Source organism: Hypomesus nipponensis, chromosome 11 (assembly GCF_054491055.1).
Source record: "Hypomesus nipponensis isolate SF chromosome 11, ASM5449105v1, whole genome shotgun sequence".
NCBI lineage: Eukaryota > Metazoa > Chordata > Actinopteri > Osmeriformes > Osmeridae > Hypomesus > Hypomesus nipponensis.
In genome coordinates this window covers 17,811,702-17,831,201 of record NC_140371.1, presented here as the reverse complement: position 1 = coordinate 17,831,201, position 19,500 = coordinate 17,811,702, and the positions used below count along the sequence as shown (strand labels likewise).

General features: G+C 47.7%; 2 protein-coding genes across 2 annotated transcripts; one reads left to right on the top strand and one right to left on the bottom strand.

Moving 5' to 3' along the window:
- The first annotated feature begins 487 nt into the window (after positions 1-487).
- Positions 488-14,988, top strand: mrps5 (mitochondrial ribosomal protein S5). The gene is made up of 10 exons (XM_084667209.1): positions 488-599; positions 1,105-1,242; positions 3,118-3,243; positions 3,952-4,185; positions 6,424-6,458; positions 12,611-12,748; positions 12,841-12,898; positions 13,495-13,557; positions 14,414-14,550; positions 14,670-14,988. Exons 1-10 carry the CDS (start codon positions 551-553, stop codon positions 14,892-14,894), a joined length of 1,203 nt encoding a protein of 400 aa, XP_084523335.1. The 5' UTR covers positions 488-550; the 3' UTR covers positions 14,895-14,988.
- Positions 14,989-17,116: 2,128 nt separating this feature from the next.
- On the bottom strand, positions 17,117-19,499 carry LOC146268501 (myelin and lymphocyte protein-like). The gene is made up of 4 exons (XM_084667059.1): positions 19,373-19,499; positions 18,012-18,179; positions 17,778-17,903; positions 17,117-17,646 (listed from the first exon to the last, which is right to left on the bottom strand). Exons 1-4 carry the CDS (start codon positions 19,463-19,465, stop codon positions 17,572-17,574), a joined length of 462 nt encoding a protein of 153 aa, XP_084523185.1. The 5' UTR covers positions 19,466-19,499; the 3' UTR covers positions 17,117-17,571.
- Position 19,500: the final 1 nt, after the last annotated feature.

Below are 19,500 nucleotides of genomic sequence, written 5' to 3'. Positions count from 1 at the left end.
TGCCTCTTCTCCTCTTTTTCTTTTTTTTTTAGTTACAGAGGCAGATAGCCAAGTCATAATATTTTATAAAGGGTATCACACATGAAGTGTGTGACTGTCGCTGAAGCATAGTTCGGTGTCATTTTGTCTACACTGCAATTGTTCAGCTTCAGCCCCAAGCCTACTGCAGATGTGGAGGTCACATTGAGAAGAAACCGTTTGTAAGCAGTGTTGCCAGAAAAAAACTCTGAAAAAACTGGCTGTCTGAAATGTAATAATAATTACTATAATTTTTTTTTGTTTTTATACAATTAATTGTGTTAAAAATTGTCTCACAATATTCGATTACATCTGTAGGCTATGAATCATGGCAAAACTGAAAATGTTTTTTGAAGTAGAGTATTTACAAAATACTAAATCAGTTTCCTAGCATGACGTTAACCCATAGCGTTAACCAGATAACATTAGGTACACACTCCCCGTTTTCTAACCTCCTTCTCAGTTAAATTTTGATCAGGCAACACGGGGACCTCTTGTTGTGCTGTGCAGGACCTCGCAGACATAATCCAAGATGGCGTCTTCCTTAAGGGTGTGCAGTGCCCTCCGAGTAACGTTGGAAGGTGAATATATCTTCCTATGACATGCTTTCACATTGTATTTATATTTACAGTAATATATGTGAATATCTTAATAATTTGTGGTCAATCTTTAATCGACATTGCTGCATTCCTCGTTGCTAAAGCTAGCAAGTGATCTTTCCCAACTCAATATTGTAAGCCGAGGAATGCCACCTGGGCGGAGTTCTCACGTTGTAGCATGGGATTCCAATTTCCAAGGCTACACCGAGATCCAAAACGAGTTTTGCCTATACCGGGTTGTCGTTTCTAAATCCTCAGTATAGCTATCATAAGGTGCTAAATCAATTGAGCAACATTAGATATTTTAGACCCATGTATTTGATCACTGATTTATGTGCCCGCCGAACCATGTAATTCTAGTCAACATTTAGATTTTTTGAAGGATTACGGCGACCACCTAGTGACAGCAGTTCACCTTTCCACTGACGCATGAGTGGCATGTGGGGCATAACATACATGTATTTTCAATTTGTGTTTTGTATTTCAGGCATTGCACCACTCAGGGCAACATTTGGCCCTCTCCATCTCACCCACCTGGCAAGACGGTCTGCCTCCGTACGGTCCCCTTTCCCCACCTACCCCTCAGCCTGGCAGCAGACTAGACATGGCAGCTTCTTCAACAAGCGTGAGTCCCATTAGTAGCTGAAGAAGAGCTGTGGCAGACTGTGGCTAGAGCATGTCTAACAACTAGTCCATATACCTATCATTTTCATTTGAGGATAATATAAAAGTTAATATTCAGTTGTGTGTGTGTGTGTGTGTGCTTAAGCTTATACTTTTGTCTCTCCTTAGTCAGTGACCTGCAGTGCCAGTAACAGTTAAGACAACTGGTTTTAGGGGTTGGGGATAGGGTGGTATGCACGTACCCAAGCTTAGCCTATTTCCCTCATAGAGAGTCATTTGTTCAGGGAGCATATCTTGGCAGAGATATCATTGTAATAAAGATACTTCTTGAGCATTTAAGTAGTGTTCATTTGGAAAATGATGTGACTTATTCACAGTATGTGAATCTGTCAAACAGAGCAATTTCACCGACAGCTGGTTATTTGACAGGACTCTTTCTCAATCTCTCTATCATTCTCTCTCACTTACTTTCTTTATATTTTCTTCATTTCACTGATGTCTGCCTCCTTCTCCCATCACCTGTGGCTCTTTTGGAGATAATTACCAGATCTATCAACATATAAGTCTGCATAGAAGATCCACCACACACACACACAGTTTCTTCTTGTTTATAACTTTATTCTCATCATAATTCTATCCTATGTCTCTGTCTTAACTCAAGAAGTCTCGTATTTAATTACCTGCTTGTTTACTTTTCATCTGAGTTAGATGGCGTTCCTCTCTGAAAGGAGTGAGTCATGGTTGATCTGGGTCTGTCAGAGTGGCTGACGGCTAGCATGTTTAAGTCTTTCGTTACTTTTGGGACGAACACCTTTATTGTATTCAAGGCAGCATTACGTCCACAAGCTAGGAAGACTTTTCATAGAAAATGTCTCATTTAGTCCTGGACACAGTCCAGTTCAAATAGCCATGGCTGGTATATTCATACATGGATATGTGTATGACGACCATCTGCCTAGATTTGAGTCTCTCACTCTCGGAACAGTGAGTTAATAGTCCCAGTCCTGTGCGGGTCTTATAACTGTGTTTGCATCCTGCCGTCTCAAGAGCTAGCGGAGACCACAAACAAAGCCTCGTTAGAGACTCAAGCACACTCATTAGCTGGCTTAACGCCTGCGTTAATTAACTCACAATCAAACCTCCGCACGGCGCTCCACATCTCCAGATGCTTGAGACGCAGCTGAAAATCACCGAAAAACAGAGGAGGAAAGAGCCAGGGGAGTGTTGAAGGTGAACGTTTGGCTGTCGTCTGCATAGACCGTCCTGTAGCCGCACGGTTCAGTGGGTCTGAATTGGTTATGGTGCAGTTCTGCAGATTGTGACGAAGCAAGGGGCCTATCAGGTGTAGCTACTGCAGGTCGATCCACACGGTGCCACAGGGAGATTAGTTGGGGAAGTGCTGTAGCGTTACTGGTAGATGCAGTTGTCTGCAGACTAGTAAATTGCGGGTTCAAATCCACCCCGTATGTCATCCTCTTGGATGAAAAGCGCCTGCCAAATAAATGGTTTACTCTGCTTTTTAGGTTTTACACAATAGCAGAAGGCAGAGCTGAGCCATAATTCGGCAGCATATTTTTGCTTGCAGATGGGTTCTCAGATAAATCAATCCCATCCCCAGAGGGTTTAAGCAGGAGCAGGTGGAGGATCCACTGGCACATTTAGAACTGGAGGTACTGCAGCAACTCTGTTCCTGTACTTCACACTTGTCAGGATCCTTCTAGGGGAAACAGGTTTTGAGTTCTCATTGGTCCTTTCCAAAGAGGACGAAGAGGCCCACGAAGCGACAGCCCATGTCTGTGGGCTCCTCTCACGCCGTCGCACGCGCTCTTTCATCTTCCCCGCTAACACCGCGCGTCTCTGTGCTCCGGCCCTGCAGTGACCGCAGACGAGCTGTGGTGCGGCGTGTCGGCGGAGACGGGGACCGGGGCCAGGAAGGGCCGGGGGAAGAGGACCAAGCGCAAGATGAAGAAGGACCTGAACAGAGGGCAGCAGATCGGTGAAGGTACGTACGCAGCCGCACTCTCCCTGACCTCCAGTCAGGTCGATTGTTGATATCCCATATCCTGCTGAGGTTCGGGACAGAAGGAGGGCATTCATATTTATGCATATCTCTTTACCTTAATGTCAACCGGGCAAGAAAGCTGACATCCGGATTAGTTAGTGTCATCTATCTGGTGGGACATTCTCAGAGTTGAGGAGTTGAGACTAATGAGATTTAGACGGACAGCGAGCGGGTCTGTGCAGACAATTAATCTGTTACCATTAGTGTTTTATTAATTGCATTCATTTGTTACAAGAAGAATCCCTCTTCATTCTCATGTCTACCACATCTGCTCAATTTAAAGAGTGGATATTAAATCCCTGTCGTTCTCTGCATAGACTGGCGAGCGGCAGGCAATCTTTCTGTCCCCTTCTTTCATTTTCTGTCTTGAGTTTTCTCTCAGAGTTTTCTTTCTCTTTTGAATCGGCTTGTCCTTTAAAAAAATCCATCCGATCCAAGTTGGACCCATAACTTGATTGTCCATTTTGTAAACTCCCCACTTTGAAATATGGATTTAAAAAAGGGAGAAGTTCTCAATCGATTCCCTTTGTGTATCCAGCTTGACCCGCGTTTTCCCCCAATCGTCCCAAATCAACTTCCCCTACTTTCCCGCCCTTCTCTCTCCCTCCATTCCCACACCATCCCTCCTAACCTCCACCCCTCTCCCAGGCCGCGGGGGGTTCCTGTGGCCCGGTCTGAACGCTCCTGTGCTGCGGGCCGGGGAGGTGCAGACCATGTCCCGGCGCGGGGAGGCGGAGCAGGTGGAGCTGCAGGCGGAGCTGCTCCGCCAGCGGGAGGACTGGGACCGGCGGAGGAAGATGAGGGTGAAGAGGGAGAGGGGCTGGACCGGACACTCCTGGGGAGGCATCAGCCTGGGGGCCCCAGACCCGGGGCCCAATGGAGGTGAGGGCTTCAGAGTGGGGGGCCTGGGATTGGGCCTGTGTCGTAAAGTGTTTTTTTTTTGGCACATGGAGGTATTATCTTTCTCAAGAATGGCACCTTGAAGCATGATATGCTTCACCTCCTCACCCACACTATTACCCATCATGTCTGTATCACATGTGGGTGCCCTGAGCTCTGCTTAGCCACTCTGATGTTTGTCACAGTCAGAAAGTCAGTGATCACTTTAAGCATAAGTCACGCTTCCAGTATCTGTTAAACGCCACTGCTATGGGAAAAAAACAGTGCCTTTTGACTATACCATGACAATATAGCCTTTCAATGTATGTGTGTTTATCCAGTACAGTGTGTGTGTGTGTACAGTAGAGTACAGTATGTGTGTGTGTCCAGTACAGTATGTGTGTGACTGTGAGGGAGCTACAGAGCGTGACAGCTGGAAGAAGGGAAAGCCACTACAGCTTAGCTGCTGTGACAGACCTGACTGATGGGTCTCCCTCGGCAGACTACCCCCTCCAAACACACACACACTCACGTGCGCGCGCACACACACACACACACACACACCTGTCTAGAACTATCCATCAGCCTTGGGCTTCAATCATGTCAGCTCATTATTACACACCTTCTGGCACTTAGATGATAGGTGTGATTTTAATTAAATGATTTAAATATTATGTATTTTATTTTTATATCATTTCTTTTTTTTTAACCCAAGTTTGTATTCCAAGGGAAAAGTAATATAGACAGTAAGCCTCTCCCTACCCTTCTCCTAGTCTGTTTTTCCCTCCTCCTCCCTCCTCCTCCCCCTCCCTCCCTTCCTTCCTCCTTTTCTTTCATCATCTCCAGTCAGCTCTCCCCAGCCTCTGACCCCCCCCCCCCCTCCTCTCTTTCACTTTCACTCCAGCCTCCTCACCTCACAACTCATGTCTTCCTTTTAGCCTTCCTCACAGGCTGGTTACTCACCCCGGGAGACACACCTAGTGTCTAGCCCTCCCCTCGTCGCGTAATATCATTACTGGGGAGCAGCCTAAACCATCCAGACCACTTTTACATAGAGCAGCCTGGCCAGTTCAGTAACAGTAAAGTGACGTGACCAGTGTCCCTCTCCCTCCATTTCTTCCTTCCCTTTCTCTGTCTCTGTTTCTCTCAGCTCTATTACTTTCTCTCTGATTCTCTCATTTCTGAAATTGGAACACAATCAAACAGGGATTGTCCACCTGCCCCCTCCTGCCCTGGTGTTCCCTGCACAGTGGAACCCCACAGAAAGAGCAATCTCACTTTAATTCCACTCCTGCCCGCTCCACAAAGGCCACAATTGATTTGGTTATCTTATCTATATTTATTTTGGCGATGATGGGAAATGTGTGCCCAGCGACGGCCAGGGTTATTGCCTGTCCTGCTGGTAAGGGAGTTAGGTTGTTGGCTCAGGTTAGTCCAGTGGTCTCCAACCCTGCTCCTGGAGATCCACCCTGTGGGCTTTCACTCCAGAACGAATCTAGCACACCTGATTCTAATCATTAGCTGGTTGACATGTTGAATCAGGTTAGTTACAGCTGGGATTGGCGCAAAATCCGACTGGAAGGTAGCGCTCCAGCTCCAGAAGCAGGGTTGGAGAACCCAGGGATCGTCCATCTGGACAACAAATCTGGGTACCATGACGACAGATGGGTGTGTCGCCATGGACACCTCAGAGCTGCTGCTGTTTGACTTCTGACCCTTACCACTGTTCCTGTTATCTCTCCACGAAGCACACACACACACCTGTTTAAGGTTTGAAGTCTAGACTAAATCCTTTTGTGAGTGAACAAATACCTGGAGCTTGTCTAAGTTTAAGGTTATCGTCATAGACTAGGAAACTGGACCCCCTGCATTCACAATACCCAATATCAAGAGAATTTTTGTATTTATTTTTCTCCATTTCCCTGTTTTCCCTCTCCCATCCCTCCTCTTCATCACCGCTTTTATTTATCCGGCTGAAAGCCAGTTGCTAATTCTCCCTGATTCGCTCAGGGAGCTTCTTCTGCAGTTCCTATTCCCAGCGTAATTACATGTTTAATCCAAGACCAGTTTGTCTGAATTGATCTGATAAACCCTGACGGTCACAAACGCAGCCACCATGAATAAGAAGCAGGATGTTAAGAACTAACAAGGTTGAACTTCTCTGGCTGGGTTTCAACAAGGTCCCATCTCTGCGGTAGCTCTCCTCGTTAAACCAAATCTCTTGTTTTCCTTTCTCTACAGAGACGTACGAAGACTTTGACTCCCGTGTGATTGAGGTGAGTCCTGTTAAACTGCTACATGGACCGGAGCCAGGTCTAACTAAAGCCACTCAAGGAATATATACACGCACTCAGACTGGGTCTACACAGTGTAGGGGGGAGAAGACTTCTTTTCTAATTTTCTTGGTTTGCTGTGACTGGGTGGTTACACTTCCATGGCTTGGACGATGGGTTAGGGACAATAGAGTGACTCCTAGAGGCTGTCAGGCTGAGCTCTCCAGGCAGGGCTAGGGAGCCAGCCGGTTGGGAGAGCAGGGCAGGGATGCCTCGGTGCTGGTGTGTGGAGTCTTTGAAGCCTGTCATCTCTGATGGTGGATGTTTCCGGAGGGAGGGAGGGAGGCGTCTGATCTTCTCTGGCTGCCTGTGAGGGAGGCGCTGCATGTCCCTCGCCGCTCCCCATAGCTCCTCTGCGGCAGGAAGAGGAAGAGCAGCTTGTCGTTGTCACAGGCCTGGGGGTCCTTTGGGTCCCGGGGGTTGGTACTGTACACCAACCAATAGGATCAAAGAGCTTGAACCTGTATTGAACTCTCCGAGGGACTGGGACAAGAGACTGGGTGATGCTGGAGCATATCACATGATACATATGATACACATGCATATCACACACACACACATGTGAGGATTGGAGGAGTTTTAATGAGCTGGCCTACCCAAGGGCAAGGTTGAGCCATGATTACAGTATTGTTTCCTAAGATCCAATCCAGTCTCACATCACCAGTCGCAGGGGGCATGAGTTTAGGGCAAGTCATGTGATTGGCTCTATGACTCACACTTGATGTCACTGTTGTGGGTAGTTTTGACGTTGTGTTCTATTTCTGGAAGTTATAATATTTCCTGTTGGGGTAAAGAGGCAGGGGCCAGTCTAAAGTGGATATGGATATGATGTGGAAGTGTTTGGGAGGGGGGGGGGGGGTGCAGGGGATGTGAGGGAAGGGCTGTTATCAGAGCTCACCTGCTCTGAGAGGAAATTGAAATGAAGGCAGTCTATTGTGATGGAGAGATACTGAAGCTAGGCTGAACCCACAGGAAAGTTCCCTTCATCATCCTTAATAGGAGAGGGACACTGTGGCGGAAGGGACGGAGAGATGGACGTCGGGGGGGGGGGGGGGGTCAGATCAGTCTTTGTTACGATGTCTGTCTCTTTTTAAGCTGATTGAGTTAGGAGTGGGGTGAGGGCAGTGTGTAAGTGACAGGGATCCATCCATACAGCTTATCTACTGGGATGAGATGCAGACACACAGTCACAGACACTCTGGGCTCTAAAGCCTGAAATGAACACCATCTGTACCTGCAGGAACGGATCTCTTATCTGCGACACACACACACACACACATTATCATGCCCGGTGTCTCTTTCCCTTACACAAACACATAAACACTTTTTTATTTTAATTTTTCACCTGGCTCTGGTGCATGATGAAACTGAACCGTTCTAGATAAACGCTCGGACTCGAAACCATTGGAATCAGTGTAGTGTGTGTGTGTGTGTGTGTGTTTGGGGGGAGGGGGTGTGTTATGAACTCTGATGTCAGATGTTCACGTCTAAAAGATGGGTCGTCGTTAAATGTTGTGGTTTGTTTTTTAGCATGTATTCCTATTTATGAATTCTCCTGTCCAGTCTGCCATAAGGGATTGTCAGGGCGTAGAAATGTGTGTGTGCGCGTGTGTGTGTGTCTATTGGCCCACCTGTGGTCCATAGTGATGCAGCCCAGAGGTGATACGGTCCACAGCACTCAGCTAATTAGATACGTCATGTGTGTCACATCAACAACCCTCCCTTCTCTTTCCCAAACCTTAATGATGCAGGGCCACACTCTCTTGGGTCCCCCGGAAACTGATGGATGAGTTTATGAGTTCCATCCCCCCTATAAATTTGGTTTAATGAAATGAAAAGCTTCCAGTAAAGGGGCTTTTCTCCCAAGGACAGAATGCTATTAGAGAGGCTGTTTCCTGTGCTGGGACGCGAGCCGAGGACACGGAGAGAGGGGAGAGCCATGAATGGTGTCTTGGCCATTGGCCAAATACACAAAACCGGACTCTCTTTTTGTCTGGTGGTTATTTCATTAAAGAAGATGGGTAGAACTCGTTGAAGTTTTTGCTCTGTCTTGCAAAGTGAACAACCTTGAAAGGACACCCATCCAACTTTGTGCTGTAGGAGAATGAAACTTTCCACTTTCTTAACAACACGACTGTGTCTGTGTGTTAGTGGTCTTATTAGAATCTCCCAGGTCCAGCCTCACGCCCAATCTTCAACCCCAGCTCAAGCCTCAGTCCCCAACACCAGCCTCAACCTAAACCCTCAACACCAGCCACCAGCCCGGCCTCTCTGCGTGCTGGTGATGAGGCTCAACACCAGCCACCAGCCCCGGCCTCTCTGCGTGCTGGTGATGAGGCTCAACACCAGCCACCAGCCCAGCCTCTCTGGGTGCTGGTTATGAGGCTCAACACCAGCCACCAGCCTGGCCTCTCTGCGTGCTGTGCTGGTGATGAGGCTCAACACCAGCCACCAGCCCGGCCTCTCTGCGTGCTGTGCTGGTGATGAGCCTCAACACCAGCCACCAGCCCCGGCCTCTCTGCGTGCTGTGCTGGTGATGAGCCTCAACACCAGCCACCAGCCCGGCCTCTCTGCGTGCTGGTGATGAGGCTCAACACCAGCCACCAGCCCGGCCTCTCTGCGTGCTGGTGATGAGCCTCGACACCAGCCACCAGCCCCGGCCTCTCTGCGTGCTGGTGATGAGCCTCAACACCAGCCACCAGCCCGGCCTCTCTGCGTGCTGGTGATGAGCCTCGACACCAGCCAGGCCGTGTTCTCAGCCTGCCATCACAGCAGCAGTAAACTCATATTTGATGACTTCATGCATGTTTGATTAACCATCGCAATTATGTTTTCCGCTTTGCGGTCTTAATGCGTCTGGCCTGTTTAAACTGAATGCGTGGTGAAGGGATTTTCCGGGATGGCTGCTAACTCCATTTAAATCAATAGCGGTCGTACAGCAGAAGCCATGTTGGATCCTGATTGTTGAATGGAGGAAAAATAAGGGATTTCATATAGTCATCTGGTGAGGGTGTGCAAGAAGGAATAGGGTAACAGAAGACAGAGAGAGACTTGGCAGATAGCTGCGAATGGCAACATGGATATAATGGCCAAGTGGTTTAACGATATGGCATGCCAGGTCTCCCAGATCGTCTCTCTGTCTCTCTCTCTGTCTCTCTCTCTCCCCCACCACATCTCCTGGCCCCTCTTCTCATCCTGCCTCTCTGGCTCTCGATTCTTCCTTGTCTCTGTGAATTGATATTGGAGTTGGACTACATTTCCATAGTCAAATAACTATTCGCAATGGTCTCTTGCTCTCTCTCTGTTTCATAATATTTCAGGGAGTCATTTTCAGCAGTCTTCAAGTGAATTGAATTTCAATAGTGTCTCCTTGAGCCTCCTTTTCCACCTCTGGAGCTGATGCCACACACTCCAGTACTCATTCTGCCATGGGATCACATGGCTGGTTGCGTTTGAGCCGAGCAGGGGTTGTTCCTGTGTGTGCAGGAGGTGACCCCCTGGAGGGGGCATCCCCATGCAGAGGGGGTGTGCCCCCCCACACACACACACACACATACACACACGTATTATCCTCCTCCACATCCTTTTCTATACATATGTGAGGTTGTCTCTTGCTGTGGTCAAGAGGTAATGCAGCGGGTCTCTGACAATACACATATGGATAGGAGAATGTGCACTTTAACCTTTGGAAAGAGCAACATGCAGAAAATAGTATAAACGATGAGTGATGACCGAACCACCTGTGTGTTGTTCTTCCTGTGCCGTGTGTGTGTGTGTGTGTGTTTTTTTTTATGTGTGTGTGGAGGGTAGGGTAGGGTAGGGTAGGGTAGGGTAGGGGTGGTAGCTGGTGGTGATAATGAGGATCCTCTGCTGTGCCAATCAGTCTGAACAGATGGCCCTGTGTGTTACTGTTACTGCACCAGACTGCGGGTGGGTGTCTGCCCGCTCTCCTTCTCTCTCTCGTCCTCTTCTCCCTCCCTTCCCTGTTTCTCCCTCCTCTCTCGCTCCCTCCTCTCTTTTTGCTTTCTCTCATTGCTGCTCTCCTCTCTGGGTCTGCTGCATCCATCATCCCAGCTCTTCTTCAGCTCTTCCCCAGCCTTCGATCTGGTCTCACTGTTTCATCTCCTCTGTTGAAGACTTCTGTCCTGCTTTAATGCTCCGTGCCCTCCTCTCCATCTCCCTCTGAAGTGTGACTACAGATGGATTGTGTGTGTGTGTGTGTGTGTGCTTGTGTGTGCGTGTGTGTGCTTGTGTACACGTGCATGACGGGGTCCTGAACGGTCATGAGTTCTGCCTTTGCTTCTAGCCTAATACTGTTGGCCCTGCAGCCTATATATTTGAAACCCCTTACTGTAGTGTGTGTGTGTGTGTGTGTGTGTGTGTGTGTGTGTGTGTGTGTGTGTGTGTGTGTGTGTGTGTGTGTGTGTGTGTGTGTGTGTGTGTGTGTGTGTGTGTGTGTGTGTGTGTGTGTGTGTGTGTGTGTGTGTGTGTGTGTGTGTGTGTGTGTGTGTGTGTGTGTGTGTGTGTGTGTGTGTGTTATGTAACTCCTGAGCTTAGGGCAGTGCCTTCCCTTTGAAGTTCTCTCAGCTGCAAATCCCTCTCGAGTTTTAACTTTATCAATTACAAGTAATAAGCACACACACACATACACACTGTACTCGGACACAAGAGGGTAGTCCAGGTCATCATCTGCTGCCCATCAGAGATGAGAAGTGAGGGTTGGTGAGGGCTGGCAGGATCACTGTGTGGGCTGTGTCAGCTGCTGTGCTGTGTGGACCTGTGTGCTCCTAGACCCAGTCAGATGCTGTGCTGTGTGGACCTGTGTGCTCCTAGACCCAGTCAGCTGCTGTGCTGTGTGGGGCTGTGTGCTCCTAGACCCAGTCAGATGCTGTGCTGTGTGGACCTGTGTGCTCCTAGTCCCAGTCAGCTGCTGTGCTGTGTGGACCTGTGTGCTCCTAGACCCAGTCAGATGCTGTGCTGTGTGGACCTGTGTGCTCCTAGTCCCAGTCAGCTGCTGTGCTGTGTGGGGCTGTGTGCTCCTAGACCCAGTCAGATGCTGTGCTGTGTGGACCTGTGTGCTCCTAGTCCCAGTCAGCTGCTGTGCTGTGTGGGGCTGTGTGCTCCTAGTCCCAGTCGTCTTGGAGATGAGGACGGCCTGTGACGGGACAGTTCAGACCTGGGAGCTGATCGTGATGATGACCACATCCGTGATGATGATGATGATGCAGATCTCACAGGGCTGCCCCCCCTCCTCCTCCTCGCCCCTCCCTCTGGCTCGTCTTCCTCTTCTACAGGCTGGGCCGCCAGGCTGAGACACAGTGTGTCATGGTCTGAGTTGGAGTGCACTGTGTGTGTGTGTGTGTGTGTGTGTGTCCATGAGCAAGCATGCATGTGTTTGTGTGGTCCGGTCCATGTGTGTGCACGTTAGTGAGTTTCTGCGTGTGTCGTCCGCCAGCGGTGAATATAGCAGTTCCTTCTTCGATGTTTTATGACTACGCCTAGCCCCCCCCCCCCCCCCCCCCCTCTTCTCCTCATGGAACTTTGCTGTGCTCACAGTGCCCCCTGCTGTCACCAGGGGGTACTGCAGCTTATAAATCTGGAGAGGGAGGAGAGCAAGTCGACAGGAAAGGGCAGCGTTCTCTTGGATCCGATCGATGGGAACCTCTTAAATCTGGGGAGCACGTCTCAGTGGGAGATGGGATGTATCCCTGAGGGCCTGCGCTTCCACACACACATACACACACTTTGGCATCCGTGCATATGCGCACACTCACATACCGAACACACCGACACATGCACTCGCTGCCCTTAATGTCTGAAGGAATTTTTTCCTCAGTCTGTGCCAGGCCAGAAAGCGAGCGTGGTCGTGACGTCTGTTTGGGAGAAAGATCAAAGTGTGTTCAAAGGTCCACATCATCTTAGCTGAGTGGGGTTGAGAGGAGATGGGAGGGACACACCTGGAAACAGCCATCATTTCAATACGCTTGTTTTTTTCTTTTCATTTTTCATTTAGTTTAGAAGGTCATGAAGTTGAGGAAAGTAGGGAGGAGAGCGTGTGGAAGGAACCCTCACAGTGTTTGTCTTGTGGTTGACAGATGAAGACGGTGTTCAACATGACCGCCAAGGAGGGCAGGAAGAGATCCATCAGCTGCCTGGTCGCCGTGGGCAACGGCAGCGGGGCCGCCGGCTTCGCGTTGGGCAAAGCTGCGGACCGTAACACGGCGCTCAGGAAGGTAGGCCTGGAAATACCCTGTAGAGAACCGCACACACACACACACACACACACACACCCTTCCCGTCTTGACACCTCTCCTCTCCGCTGTAGGCCAAGAACAGGGCTGTCCACTACCTGTACTACATAGAGCTGTACAACAACCACACCAGTAAGTCACCAAACCGCGTCTGTGATCAGGAACGTTGAGCGTTGATTCTCCATCTTCTGGAAAGGGTTCCAGTGTAGAGTTGTAGGTGCCTGCCTTCAAATCACTGATCTCACTGATGTCACTGATCTCAGCATCGCTGCTCTCTGGGAAGATGGCTGTGTTTTCTCTTGCTGAGACTTTGTCACGGCGTGAGTCATCTCACACACACACACAGTACACGCTGATGCGCACACACACACACAGTCAGACTTTCACACACATGTGCATAAACACACACGTACAAGAGACCTCCTGCAGCTACTCCAAATGTTCTGTTTCTGCGGGTGTGTGTGTTTGTGTGAACGTGTGTGTGTGTGTGCACGCTAGTGCGCGTGCGCACGCTTACTGTGTGTCACACAGTGACACTTTCTGTATGTCTGTGGGACACTTCATCCTTCTGGTACATTCACTCACAGTTGCACAGGAAGCCGTCCTCAGATGGCAGGAAGTGACCCGCGAGGCAGTGAGTCACCAGGGGAGACACTGTCTCCCGCTCCTGTTGGCTGACAGTGTAGTTAGCGGTGGGGTTAACCTCTGTCCCTCTCTGTGTTCAACAGTTTATCATGACATTAATTCCACTTGCAAGAGGACCACCCTTCGCATGAAGAAGCAGAATAAAGGTGTGTGTTATTTTGTGTGTGTGCGCGCGTGTGCGCGTGTGTGTGCTTATGTTTTCCTACCAATTGTATTCCCCTTCAGAGGAATAAGATGCTGATGAGAGCTGAACTCACGCACAGATCTGCCCTGAAACCAGAACCACAACTATGCTGATATCATAGACCCCCTCCCCAACCCCCCCCCCCCACACACACACACACACACACACAGCGTGAACCCTTCCATGCACACCCCGGGAGATCCTCACTCGCTCGCTGACATATCGGGGCCACGCCCTGAGCCACTGTGAGAGGGCTGAGGGGGGCTGTCATGTTAGGAGCTCTGAAAGCCCTCAGCTTTCCTGCAGCTGTCTGACTGCTATCCTCTCCACAACCACCCGAACACATCAGATTTGAACTGAAGACAAAAAAGTTTGATGGAGAAACTTAGCAAACACTATTACGTGATTGTGAATTATTGTAACTTATGTTTTGCATTTCGATTGTATTCATTTAGCAGATGCTTTCATGGAAAGCAACGTACAAATTGTGTATGTAGAAAGCACAGGAGAAGATCAAGAATCAGAGGTGCCTAGTTCTAACAGGATTTCTGTAGAGGTTGAACAGTGTATTTACAAGGCACTGTGCAAAGTATGTTCATTTCAGCTACCAGGCACAGTGAACAATAATAATACTTGAGCTACAGAGAAACAATAACATCTGAACTGCAATAGAACAGAGTGGGAAATGCAACATCCTTTTTGGAGCAACATCAAACAATTTCATGGGTGAAATCTCTTGTCAGAAAGGACAAATTTGCAGGGATCACAAGTATGTGTGTGTGTAGAAGGAAGGTCTCACTCTCATCTCCGTGCTGCAGGTTATGGGCTGCATTGTCACCGTGCAGTCATCACCATGTGCAAGCTGATTGGAATAAAGGACATGTATGCCAAGGTGGAGGGCTCGGTCAACCTGCTCAACATCACCAGAGCACTCTTCACTGGACTGGCCAGTCAGGTCAGAGAGTAAAGCCACACACTTTTTCTCATTTCCATAACTTCCTCTAACTCAAGCCGGTATGAACTGTCCAGACTGAAGACCAACCCTCCTGTTGTCCTGTTCCTTCTCTCCTTCAGGAGACCCACCAGTCTCTGGCAGAGAAGAAGGAGCTCCACGTCGTGGAGTTCACGGCCGAGCGTGGCCCCTTGCCCGTCGTCGTGGCAACGCCCAGAAGCGGCCCGCGCCAGGAGCCGGAGCGCGAGGACGAGATCCCCGACACGCGCCTCAACTGGGAGGACGTCCGCGCCGCGCAGGGACTGAAGAAGTCCTTCTGGTCCGGCGTCAAGAGAACCATCTGGTGACACCGCCGTTACGTCAGCGTCGCCAACCGCACCATCGATGCTAAAGCGCTGGCCTGCTGGACTGGCCCAGTCCACTGCACCGAAGAGGGATGGAGGGAGGGAGGGAGGGAGGGAGGGAGGGGCGCTGGGCAGGGTTATTGGAGGGGTGGGTCTGATGCTTGTTGAGTTGCCATGTGGTGGCACACGTCCCAGGTGTAATAATTCCAAATGCTTCATCCTGGTTAGACCGAAGCTCCGCTGAGGTCATCAGAGACTGCTCCAGATGGTCATGACATTATCAATCCTGGACATGTATGTGGAGTCATAGACTTAGAGAGCATCTCACTCAACTGATATATTTCCTTTCCTTTTTCAGACTTCAAAAGATTCATATTATTTTGGGTGTTGGAGTTTGAACTGTCAAATAGAAATACGTACCACTGAAATCCTCTGTGTTGTTTTTCTTGAAAGTGTTGGCGGTAGAGATTCACAGTTCAAACCATCCTTTTGAGATTGTCATAAACTATCAACTTGCACAGGAAGTGATGGATGCGCTTCCTGTTTATCCCCTTTGCATCTGTCAGCCACTGTCACTTTCTCAGCAGGGGTTCAGTCTTCAGACGTACTGAGGAAACCCACCCACACGCCGCTCTGCTATCACAGAGAACGCAACCACTCGCCACGCACAGTTGGAGACTAATTCTCAGGACCGAATAGCTTCAAAATATTCTATTCATTTTTTTTCCCCCCAGACTGTAACACTTAGTAAACAGATGGCTTTAAGAGTTTGCATCTCGCCAGTGACGATCCCAGTTTGATCAGACCTGTGAGAGTGTGTTCCTTGACTCTCCCTTAACACCCTATTGTTGTTGATTGTCTCTTTATTAACCCCTGTGGTCTCCTCTCTGCCTGCTAAATGTCAGCTGTCCCAGCAGGTCTGTCTCTCTCTCTCTGTATTTATATTTATGTTTGTGTTCATATGCATGTGTGTGGACGTGCTGCTGTGGTCTTCACCCCAGTTTGTCTCAGGCCCCATGGGAGACGGTAGATGAAGATAGTCCTCAGGAAGAAGCAGGTTGGTGTGCTGGTCTCCAGGCTGGTCTGCAGGCTGGTCTGCAGGCTGGTCTGCAGGCTGGTCTGCAGGCCGCTCTCCAGGCCTGTCTCCAGGCCACTCTCCAGGCCACTCTCCAGGCCTGTCTCCAGGCTGTGTGGTGCTCTGGGGCCGCCTGTCACACCAGCAGGAGGGGCTCATCATGGAGACCCATTAGCTGGCCATCTGAAGTGGAAGGTTAGATGGATGGAAGTTATGTGGTGTAGTGCTACACCTTATGGCCAGATGGTGGTGCTATTAATATATTTACATGAGATGTCTAGAGACTGATGTTTACATGTATCTCAAAACTATTCACTTTTTGTTTATATAATTTGGTATCTTGAAAAATATATGGCATATATGTTATACATTTGATATATCTATAAGAAATACAAGTAGATGTTCAAAATCTGACGAGTGTCTGATAAGTGTCAGATGTTTGCTACCCACCCTGGGATGCCCAACCCTGTTACTGTAATCTTTCAATCCAACCTAAATCCAATAATCAGCTTTATGTAAGCAAGCCCAGCGAAACATGGGCTCCTGACAAACTGCCTACAAGACCTCCCTCAGGACAGTGGACAGTGTCAACACAGGGATGTGTTTAAAATACACCTTCTGTGTCCAAGGAGATCTGCCATCTTAACCGTCTGACGTGTCTCTTGTCTGTAGGTAAATGAACCCTGTAGGCTCTCTCTCTCTCTGTAGATACCAGTCTTCTTGTCATCGTCTTCCCTTGTCTCCCTTTGTTTGTTTTTGGTACTTCTCCGTGTCCCTACCTTTCTTTTGTGTCGTTTTTTCCTCTTCTCAGCTATACATTCTTATCTCACACAAGTTAAAGAGATAAGAGCTACAGGTATTGGGGTGTGGTCTTTTTTCCTCTGACAGGAAAGGTCATTGGTTTGTTTTGAGTCCTGGATCTCACATAGACAGACACAAGTTGAAAATGAATAGTTTGAAAGGCTAAACATCTACTATGGGTCTACTGAAAGTGTCATTTTAAAGGGATTACTCAACACAGTCACCATTTCTTGAGTAATTAAAGAAATACAAACCTCAATATACTTCTTAGCTGCCAAGTCTTAGTTTTATCAGTGAAAATGGTTTAATGGTTAATATTGAAGAAAATCCCATAGAGAATATGGCATGTTGATTTGCGTTGTTGATTTTATTACAATTTCAAAAGAAAAGTATTTCTATAAAAATCTACCGTGGAGACAACCTCAGACCTAACAAAATATAACTCACCTATCTGGTGGATATCAAAAGTAATTAGCAATAGTTTTGTACGGTATAAAACATTTTTACTGAGAAGGTAGAGATCATATAAAATACTTGGGAGTGTCAGGGACGTTTAACAGTGTGTCAACAACAATCTGGTGCAGATTTCCCCATAAAAAAATATAATATAAGTGAGAAGCGATTTGATTAGATTATATATCAGTGAAAATGAAAAAAAAAAACTTTCTTTCTCAACCCTTTGCAAGGTTTCCAGTTGTTGGTTTACAATCTACGGAGAGTGACAGGTCTGATAACGTCTCTCTTTCACAGAGACTTTCTCTCTCACACACACACAGACAACACCCACAGTCCGATCCATGACCTTTAAAACGACTTCCATCGAATGGATGACAAAATGAAATGGATGAAGTAAAAAAGCGTGGCCAGGAACGAAAACACCTGAAAGAAAAAGCAGGAAGAAACTTCAACGGAATGCAAATAGTCAAACGTGCTACTCATACAGAATGCACAGACAATCCCAGCTGTTGATACTAGTACTGACTGACTGTTTTTTTGTGTTGAGGCCTCACCACAGCAGCAATGTCAATCTGGTAGTGCTTGAAGACACCTTCAGTCTTTAGTCTGATCGTGAGCTCGGCCAGAATCACAGACGCACTGAGGTAGAAGAAGGCCGCCAGACCGTGGTAAGCAAAGTCCTGGATGGAACAATACGAAACAAACACACCTGGGTCAAGCATGTTCTCACGTGGAATATCTGAGGTCTGCTTGATTTATTCTAGTCTTGTAAACACCAACATACTTACCGCTGCGGCCCACCCTCCACTGTTCTTGTGGCCCCCAGCTGCGAAGATGACGAGCCAGAGGAAGGTCATGACAAAACAGAAGACCGACACAAACATCACCCAGCCTTGGGGGTTATTTGGGTTCACATGTGTAGATGCCACCAGGATCCACACCAGACCCCCAAAGATCTGTGACAATACAAATAGAGAAATGGGAGCACAGTAATTACAGGTATCCATCCATTGCCAACATACACATGCAGGTACTGCCCAATCAAACAAAATCAGACACTCAATACACCCACACAACTTGAGCCTAATAATATTCAACTTGCCATGATACTATGAACCCCGACCAATGGGATCTGACCCCCCCTACTCCCCCCCCCCTCTCTTCTTCTCCCTGCTCTGGTCCTCTCTGTCCCCTCCAGGGGCGTTTCTACACGGGGGCCTACAGGGGCCAGTACCCCTGTAAAAAAAATCCCTTTTTTTTGTTGTTTTTTTAACTTCTTTTTTTTTACACGTTTTTCTTCTTCTAGTAGTCATCATGAACCGAGGAAGGGACATTGCAGCCTTTTTAATTAAAAAAAGTTAGAGAGAAACATATCAAGGTATTGAGAGAGCTGAGGAGCTGGAAGAGGGAGAGCCAGAGCCGTTTGTATGATTTTCATGTAAAGTAAAATTAAAGTATTTAATGTTTAAATATAATTTGCTTCCGTTTTTAATGTGCCCCTCTGATTAAACACTGGCCCCCCCAGTAAAATGAGTCTAGGACCGCCACAGGTCCCCTCCCCCACTGCAGGTGTTCATTGTGCTCTAACATTTACATTACATTTACATTTATTCATTTAGCAGACGCTTTTATCCAAAGCAACTTCCAAGAGAGACATTTAACCAATTTAATCTAACCCATTTTCTCAGTATACGTTTCTTATTTCTACTCTAGAAAGCACTGAATCTATTACTTTGGCAGAATGTTTTCAAGCTCGAATCATCTGAGTGTAGGAATAAAATGTAACACAATGTTTTAGTAAAGTTAGTATTTCAACTCAAGTTTGTTTTCCTCATCCCAGGCTATTACCTGTACACACTCCCCAACATAAGTCATGGTTTCAAAACCAGCATCTTCTTACAAAAGTACAATAATAATAAGTACAAAAATAAAACTGATGAAGTGGCCTACGTAAACCATAACGAATAAAATATTATAATGTGTTAATTAGAATTATTATAATTTACTTGAATCAGCCCCTCATAAATAAGCCTACATGCAATTTAGGATTTTTACTCTTGTGTTTGAAAAACGAATTTCACTTATGAAATTGTATCATTAATACTTGATGACTTTAAATGACAAACAAAAATAAACGTGTTTTTTTTACCAGTTCCGGTAGATAGAAGATATCCGGCGCCGTTATGCATATACCCAAACCACTGGGCAGACTACCCATTATCTGGGCAGTGGTGGCTGCCATCGTTGTGCTTTCCGTTAGCGAGCTTCACTCCAGAC

Excerpts from the sequence above, each read along its gene's own strand:
- LOC146268501 (XM_084667059.1), bottom strand. The coding sequence starts at position 19,465 with ATGGCAGCCACCACTGCCCAGATAATGGGTAGTCTGCCCAGTGGTTTG. Across the intron at positions 17,904-18,011 it reads GTGGAGGGTGGGCCGCAGCG|GACTTTGCTTACCACGGTCT; the intron begins GTAAGTATGTTG and ends TGTTCCATCCAG. Across the intron at positions 17,647-17,777 it reads AGATTGACATTGCTGCTGTG|GTGTTTTCGTTCCTGGCCAC; the intron begins GTGAGGCCTCAA and ends TTTTTCTTTCAG.
- mrps5 (XM_084667209.1), top strand. The coding sequence starts at position 551 with ATGGCGTCTTCCTTAAGGGTGTGCAGTGCCCTCCGAGTAACGTTGGAA. Across the intron at positions 12,899-13,494 it reads GCTGTACAACAACCACACCA|TTTATCATGACATTAATTCC; the intron begins GTAAGTCACCAA and ends TGTGTTCAACAG. Across the intron at positions 13,558-14,413 it reads CATGAAGAAGCAGAATAAAG|GTTATGGGCTGCATTGTCAC; the intron begins GTGTGTGTTATT and ends TCCGTGCTGCAG.